This window comes from Macaca fascicularis, chromosome 8 (assembly GCF_037993035.2).
Source record: "Macaca fascicularis isolate 582-1 chromosome 8, T2T-MFA8v1.1".
Taxonomy (NCBI): Eukaryota; Metazoa; Chordata; class Mammalia; order Primates; family Cercopithecidae; genus Macaca; species Macaca fascicularis.
Window position 1 is genome coordinate 13,669,659 of NC_088382.1, and position 8,481 is coordinate 13,678,139.

Consider the following 8,481-nt stretch of genomic DNA (forward strand, 5'->3'; position numbering starts at 1 on the left):
CAGCATCAGGTCTTCCCATCAAGCTGAGGTCGGAGTCTCCCCACCCACGGACCTCAGCCTCGCTCTCCCCTCATAAGTCTGACCTCTAACTGTAACTGCCTTGGCCTCATTCCGTGGGTGTGGATGCTCCTGCTTGAAACGCATTTTCCAGCCCGCCAAATTCTTGGGAGAGTTTCTTCCACTCTCCAAGCGCTAAGAGCTACAAAGTTCAATCTGGCTTTCCAGATTTTTTTTTTCTTCCCATTACTAACGGAAGAAATAAAGAAGTGCTGGGCAGAAGGGCCCTGCTCCCTCCAATCAGAGCCCAGCCCGGGGCCAGAGCAGGAAGTGCGGCGGTGGGACCCGCGGTGGGACGCGCTGTGAGGGCCCCTCGCCCCCTGGGACCCGCCAGCCAGGGCAGAGGTCGGTGTGGCCACTGCGCGACAGCTCCGGGCCCGCGCCTCTCGCTTCCTCCCGCCAGGCAAGTGAGAGGATAAACTATGGGGCGGGGGCAGTGCGCCCCCACCAACCGCGCCCCCCGCGCACGGACCCCCACTACACGCGTGTCCCAGGCGGAGTCGACGCAGACGAGCCACGGGGCGGCGCACAGCACCACTAGCAGGGCGGCCAGGACACACGCGCGCGGGTCCACGCAGCCACCTATATAGGTGACAAAACAGGAAGCCGTCATGCGGGGCCGGGAAACAGCCCCCACCCAGAGTCACGGACTCCCTCGTCCGAGGGTCCGCGCAGTCCCCTAGGTGAGTCTAGCAAAGCAGTCTCGCTGCTAGGGAGGGCGGGGAGGGCGGCGGAGTCTCCCACTCGCGGTGACCCGGATCCCGCCACACGAGTGGGCCCACGCAGGGCCCCCTCTGCCGCACGCGGGGACCAGCCACGCTGCGGGGGACCGGGCAGAAGCCAGCGCCCGGGTCCATGCAGTCCCCTCCGCGGCAGACGCGGGGAGCCGGGGAGCAGTAGGGACCGGCCCCCACCCGCAGGGCGACCGGGACTCCCCCGCGGGCCCACGCGGTACCGCAGCAGGCGCGAAGCCCCCAGTGCCGCCCAAGGCCGAGACAAAGCCCTGGCGCAAGGACCCCGGATCCCGACCTCGGACCCTGCGGAGCCCAGCTCGGAGCCGCCACGCCCGGGGCAGAGACCCCCGCCCGGTCAGGAAACCCCGTCGCCCGTCGTGCCGTCTCACCTCAGGCTGCCGCCTCGCAGCGCTCGCTCCTCACCTGGGCGCCTGGGCCGACTGAAGCGCAGCTGAGCAGCCGACAGAGCCACCGCAGCCTCAACAACGGAGCCCCGGGGCGGGGCCGCCGCCGCCGCTTCAGCCCGTGTTCCCCGCTCAGGATCCGGCTCGGATCAAGGAGCTGCAGCTGGCGCAGGGCTGCGGCCCGGAAACACACCGCGCAGGTGCACACGGCCCCGCCCGCCGCCCGCCGCCCGCCGCCCGCCGCCCGCCGCCCGCCGCCCGCCGCCCGCCGCCCGCCGCCCTGCCCCAGCGGAGCCGGGCGCCCAGGACCCGCCCCCCGGCCAATGCGGAGCGAGCTGCGCGGAGAGGGCGGGGCCTGGAGGAACAAAGGGAGGTTGGGCGGGGCGGTGCTGGGACTGGGCGTGCGGGGTCCCGCGGGAGGACCGGACCCAAGAGCTGGCCGGATCCTGGCCTCCTAGAAGACCCAGCTCAACGTCCACCTGGAGTCTGCTCTACAGGACGCGCTCATCTCAAGCCCAGAACTCAGGCTTTTAGGGCAGAGAGCGAGAGACAGGCTTGTTTTACAAAAAGGGAAACTGAGGTGGAAGGAATTGGATTGCCTGCTGCCTGAACTCACGTAGTCCCATTCACTCGTTCACCTTGTCATTCAGCAAACATTTGGAAGCACGTATGGTGGGCGTTAGGAGTGAAGTAGGGCCGGGCGTGGTGGCTCGCGCCTGTAATCCCAGCAGTTTGTGGGGCCGAGGCAGGTGGATCACTTGAGGCCAGGAGTTCGAAACCAGCCTGGCCAACATGGTGAAACCCCATCTCTGCTAAAAATACAAAAATTAGCTAGACTTGGTGGTGCAATCCTGTAATCCCAGCTACTCGGAAGGCTGAGACAGGAGAATTGCTTGAATCCAGGAGGCAGAGATTGCAGTGAGCTGAGATTACACCATTGCACTCCAGCCTGAGTGACAAGAAAAAAACTCTGTCTCAAAAAAAAAAAAAAAAAAAATTGTCTCTTGCCACTAGCATGAAGGTCCCATGAGAAGAAAAATGGAAACTCTTGCTCATAACAGTGCCCCAAATGCCCAGCACAGTGTAGCTGTAGGGCAGTTGGTCGATGGTGGACGCTGCTGGTTGAAGGGCCCAGCTGGTCCTCCCAGCTGCCTTCTCCCTGGTCACGTTCCATTATAGAGAACAGAATAGTTTCTTGCCCTTCCAGAGTCCCTCTTAGTGGGGATTGGCCAAGTGACATTGTCCTGCCCCGGGAGACATAAGTGGAAGTTGGCTGAAAGGTTTCTAGCCTTAGTGTGCTGGGACGATTTGAACCAGGACATGACAGCTGACCGTCCATCGTTCAGGAATTCTGCAAGTTAGTTGTTCAACACATTCAGTACTTCAAATTTTAAATAATATATACTCGCAAATTAAAAAATGCATTAGACCAGATGCAGTGGCCCACGTCTAACACATTGGAAGCCTGAGGCAGGAAGATCACTTGAGCCCAGGAGTTCAAGACCAGCTTAGGCAAAAAAGGAAGATCCTGTCTCTACAAAAAATTTTAAAGTTAGCTACGCATGGTGGTGTGTGTATGCAATCCTAGCCACTCAGGAGGCTGAGATGGGAGGATCGCTTGAGCCATCTGTTCAAGGCTTCAATGAGCTATGATAGTGCCACTGCACTCCAGCCTGGGTTACAGAGCCAGACCCTGTCTCAGAAATAAATATATTTCATATATTAATAAATTTATAATAAATGTATATATACACATGTATTATAATTATATATTTAGACATAAAGATGTATTTCTTGTTTTATTTATTTATTTATTTATTTTGAGATGGAGTTTAACTCTTGTTGCCCAGGCTGGAGTGCAATGACACAATCTGGGCTCACTGCAGCCTCCACCTCCCGGGTTCAAGTGATTTTCCTGCCTCAGACTCCTGAGTAGCTGGGATTACAGGCACACACTACCACGCCTGGCTAATTTTTGTATCTTTAGTAGAGATGGGGTTTCTCCATGTTGGTCAGGCTAATCTCGAACTCCTGACCTCAGCTGATCTGCCCACCTTGGCCTCCCAAATTGCTGGGATTACAGGTTTAAGCCACTGTGCGCAGCCTATATGATATATTTACATATTATAATTATGTATATTAATTTTATATAATTATATATAAATATAAAAATATAAAAACTTTCCTTGCCTTCTCTTGTTTCTACCTACAGTCAGTGTATACCCATGATTTCAAATACTATCTACATGTAATAATTTTAAATGTATATTATATATATATATATATATATATATTTTTTTTTTTTTTGAGATGGAGTCTCGCCCTGTCACCAGGCTGGAGTGCAATGACGCAGTCTTAGCTCATTGCAACCTCTGACTCCCAGGTTTAAGCGATTCTCCTGCCTCAGCCTCCCAAGTAGCTGGGCTTATAAGCGCCCACCACTATCCTGGCCCGCGGGATAGTCAGAGCAGGCCCTGGAGAAGGGGTTGGGAATTTGGGGAACAAGAGACACGAGAAATGGAGACAAGACAGTGCTCTGATCAAGTCTCGTTTAATGGCGGTAATGCACTGCCTTATATACACTTGGAAGGGAAGGGGTTGGGCTAAGGCGGAAATGATCTCATTGCCGAGGGCGTGGCCAGGTTAGTTTCGGTTTCTCCGGTCGGACGTCATGTTGCGCTTGCGCTATTAAGTAACAATTTTCCCGGGCGCGGGAAAAGTGAGTGAAGAAGAAGCAGGAGGAGAGCCATCTTTTAACGGCGGTATTAATATAGGGAAGAAGGTAAATCTAGAGAGAAGGTGTGGGGTGGAAATGAATATAGCTCAGGCATTTAATCTTTAATTATTATTCGCTATGGCCGGGGCGTGCAGCTCCGGACACACCACCATGTCCTGCTAATTTTTGTATTTTTAGTAGAGACAGGGTTTTGCCATTGTGGCTAGGTTGGTTTCAAACTCCTGACCTTAATTGATCACCCGCCTCAGCCTCCTAAAGCGCTGGGAATACAGGCGTGAGCCACCTTGACCAAAATATTTTTCTGTTTCCAAACATTTTACATGAGAGGAAAGTGGAGAATAAATCACCTGACACTCTACTGTAAAAAAAAAAATCTTTGTGCCTCTCTTCTTTTCATCTTTCCTAAGTGTACATATTACCAAAATGTCTTTAGGTTGAGGTCTCCCCGTGAAAACCTTACAGGGTGTTGTGTCCTCAGCCACCCTCCTGTCTTTTCCTAGTCCTGGCATTTTAGAACTGTCTGGGAATGACCCAGGATACCCACAGTGGCCATGTCTATTGGAGGGTCTAGTGAATATCAGCCCCGGGGTCATCTCATCCCCAAGGACAGCCTGAAGTAGGGGGTAGAGTCTCTCAGGGGAGCAGCTGGATGCTCTTGGCCTTAGAGGAATCTCCTGGTATAGTTTCATCTAAAATGGTGACCCCTTAGGGTTATTAAAATTTTAGGACATTAAAATGAATGGACAATACAACGTAACGTCATTAAAGCTAGGTCATTAAAACTGTTCCTCTAGCTGGAGGTTTTATTCCTCGGAGACACATTGATGGTCTGCCAATGGGATGCTGATATTGAGAGGAAAAGGCAGAAATGATTTCTGCTTTCTAGATTGTCTCAGACTTGTGAAGAGAGAAAAATTCTCCCAAAGGATGAGGAAAACCCACCCCAGAGAGGATGTGCAAGAACCTAAATATGAAAATGCTCTGAAGGCACACAGGAGGACAAAGAGCAGTGCCAGTGCCTCCTAGGTGGTCACTGAGTGCTTTACTGAACAGGATGGGTGTCCCGAGGGATAGAATGGGCTGCCGTGACACTTAGAAAGGTCTGCGTTGGAGTCAGCACTGCCTCTCCCTGAGTTTGTTACCTTGAAAAGGCTTGTCCTCTTATTTGAGTTTCAGTTTGTCATTGACTGTAAGATACATTTTGTCAGTACAGCTTGAAAGATAAAAATACTATTTCCAAAGAGGCAAGATAAAATGATGCATTTTATTTGCTAAAAATTCGTATTTATTTCTTCCCCAGAGTGAGTGTAGTAAGTTTTAAAGGTCTGTTCTTTTTAAGGGTAATTTCAAATGGAATTGTAGGACTTAGCTTTGTCAATGCTACTGGTGAAATACAAGTGTGATAGATAAATTGATGATTTACAAAGATTCACCAAAATGTCAGTTCCCCTCTTATAGCATGGTGAAGAATTTATGACAGTGGACATATCTGTATCCTCTTATCTGGATATCTGAGGGGGTTTTTCGTGTTTTTTTTTTGTTTGTTTTTTTGGAGACACTGTCTTGCTCTGTAGCCCGGCTGGACTGCAGTGGCGCCATCTCTGCTTACTGCAACCTCTGCCTGCCCGGTTCAAGTGATTCTCCTGTGTCAGCCTCCCGAGTAACTGGGATTATAGGCACCCACCACCACACCCAGCTAATTTTTGTATTTTCAGTAAACACGGGGTTTTAGGCCTGGCACGGTGGCTCATGCCTGTAATCCCAGCACTTCAGGAGGCCAAGGTGGGTGGATCACGAGGTCAGGAGTTCCAGAGCAGCCTGGTCAACGTGGTGAAAAACTGTCTCTACCACAAATACAAAAAAATTAGCTGAGCCTGGTGGCAGGCACCTGTAATCCCAGCTACTCGGGAGGCTGAGGCAAGAGAATTGCTTGAACTCGGGAGGTGGAGGTTGCAGTGAGCCAAGATCTTGCCACTGCACCCCAGCCCAAGCGACAATGCAAGACTCCGTCTCAAAAAACAAACAAACAAACAAACAGCAAAAAGACGGGGTTTTGATATGTTGGTCAGGCTGGTGTCAACCTCCTGACCTCAGGTGATCACCCATCTCATACTCCCAAGGTGCTGGGATTACAGGCGTGAGCCACCATGCCCGGCCCACTCTATTTTCCTTTTATTCTCTAAATTTTAATATGTTTGAGTTTGTCTGTTCCTTTATCACTGTTTTCTTACATAAAAGAAATTCTGCCTAATCCTTCATAAAAAAATCTTCCTGTGACTTCTGAAAGTGTTCTGGTTTTATCTTTCATATTTGAATATATAATAAGTTGATTATGGATCATGGAATGGAGAAGAATGCAATGCATTTTCCCAAGTAGATGCCAGCCTGGTTTGCCTCATATTTTAAAGTGCATGTGATTTCTTTTTCTATTCTACAGTGCCTACTCTATCATTCATCAACTTTCCATATAAATGCTGGGTCATTACGACTTTTCTTCCCCTTGGTCTGCTTGCTCGTCTCTCTGCTAATACTGTGCTGTCCTGAGTATTGTCGTTTGAAAATCTTAGAAGTATGTTAGACAAGTCATCACTCTTTTTTTAGATGACTAAAAAGCATTAGACATTTGTCATTTTTACTACGCATGAAAAAGTAGTTTTTCCTTCCTAAAAAAAGCCTGATTGGGGAATTTATGTGATTTCATAGGAATAGCATCTGGAAATGGTGACATTAATGTCATTTTAAAAAACACGTGTCGTATTTCCTCTTATTCCTTTCTGCCTTGACATTGTGCAATAGAAATTTTAAAAATTGTTGTATTAGTATTGTTAAATATCAATTATTGGTTTTGTTTACTACTCAATTAAATTTAGTAAGCCTACTTTCTCTTGGTATAATCACATTGAATGGGCTCAACTCCCCAGTTAACAAGTGACAGCACATGTAAAATATTGTCTACCAGGGAAACTCATTGAACACTTAGTGTTCAGACTGTGTTTCGGTGTCTGGTTCCCTAAGCACCACTGCAGTGAAAATAATAGACCTTCGGCAGAAAAACTTTTGGTAAATATATTGCATAAGCCATTTAGATGCAGTGAGTCATTCTTATTACTTGGGTTGGTGGAATCCCTTTCAAAATGTAAGTTACTATTACAAACAAAGGTGGAACTTTGTGAGCAGGCATTTTTAAGAATAAGTAGTCTCAGGACTGATAATATTAACTCCCTTATGCACATCAGGTAGGACTTTATTATGACAGATACTAAAAATGCACAAAGTGAAGTTAAAAGGTAACTCCTAGCAGCACATCTTACTCCCTGGATTCTCTAATGAGATGGGTGTTTCTACTTTGCTGTTGCCTTTCTGAATAGTTCAATTCCAGCATTAGTACTGCTGTGTGGGAGGGAGTATGTGTGAACAGAGTAAGAGTTGTGACAATCAAGTCACAGAAAAAATGCTTGGAAATTTTAGAATCATGTAAACAGCTTATGGATTGAGTATAGATTCCCAGTGCAGTCAGTCTCACCCATCCTTCTATCCACATGTGTGGAATGTTCTAGGACTCCATGGCTTTTGAGGATGTGGCTGTGAACTTTACCCAGGAGGAATGGGTTTTGCTAGATTCTTCTCAGAAGAATCTCTACAGAGAAGTGATGCAGGAAACCTGCAGGAACCTGGCTTCTGTAGGTGAGAATGACAACACATTTCACTTAATTACAGAAGTATTTCCCTATCATCAGTGCTATTTGTGATTTGCAATGTGGCAAGGGAATGATTTGGTGAATAAATCAGGCATGGGCACTGTGTACAAAGAACATTAAATCTAGTAATGTTTCTGTAGTTTGTAATAATTCATGATAATTTTGTGGGTCTGCATTTTAGGAAACAAATGGAAAGACCAGAATATTGAAGATCACTTTGAAAAACCTGGGAAAGATATAGATAATTTGTACTGAGAAGAGGAAATAAAGTCCTCTGAAGGAATCTTATCAAGTCATGAACTTAAAAACAAGCAATCAAAACAAATAAGAGTCACTTGAAATTTATTTTTTTTAGAAAGTGGGAATATTTCATTTCTCTCATACCCACTCAAGGACATATGAAAATGGACACTGTAGCTCCCTGGGCCTTGTAAATACAAGAACGTACACAGGATTAAAACTCTAATAGTTTAGAAACTGCAAGAATATTTTCAGTTTTCACATTTACTTGAAAAGTCATGTGAAAACTCCCACAGGAAAGAAGTTCTATAAGTGAAGCTTTTCTAATTTGGAAAGCCTGATGCAAATTAATTACGGTGCAGTGCTTGAAAAAATGTATGTTACACAAGTTACAAGTATATTGTTTTTATCAGTGGCTCATTCTTAAGGAGTCATGAGTATGCAATTCACCTTGTTTTGCAGGGAAACCTTGAGGTGAGAGTTCTGTAAATGCTCTTTAAGCAGTAGTACTTGAGTTTCATAGATAATGATATTCAGTTTATTGGTAGAATTTTTGTCTATTCATTTGATAATGTGCTGGATTCATGGTTGAATTTTAATGTTTTTCTAAT

General features: G+C 47.2%; 2 protein-coding genes across 2 annotated transcripts in view; one reads left to right on the forward strand and one right to left on the reverse strand.

The window, feature by feature from the left end:
• Positions 1 to 2,534, reverse strand: part of LOC135964637 (SH3 domain and tetratricopeptide repeat-containing protein 1-like) — a 53,693-nt gene extending 51,159 nt beyond the window's left edge. The window contains exons 1-2 of the mRNA XM_074000127.1: positions 2,454 to 2,534; positions 1,215 to 1,338 (exon numbers count right to left, since the gene is read on the reverse strand). Of these exons, the coding sequence (XP_073856228.1) occupies positions 1,215 to 1,338; positions 2,454 to 2,534 (205 nt within the window). The remainder of the gene's footprint in view (positions 1 to 1,214; positions 1,339 to 2,453) is intronic.
• The window catches only part of LOC135964491 (SH3 domain and tetratricopeptide repeat-containing protein 1-like), a 412,105-nt gene that overhangs the window by 321,561 nt on the left and 82,063 nt on the right, over positions 1 to 8,481 (forward strand). The window lies entirely within an intron of this gene.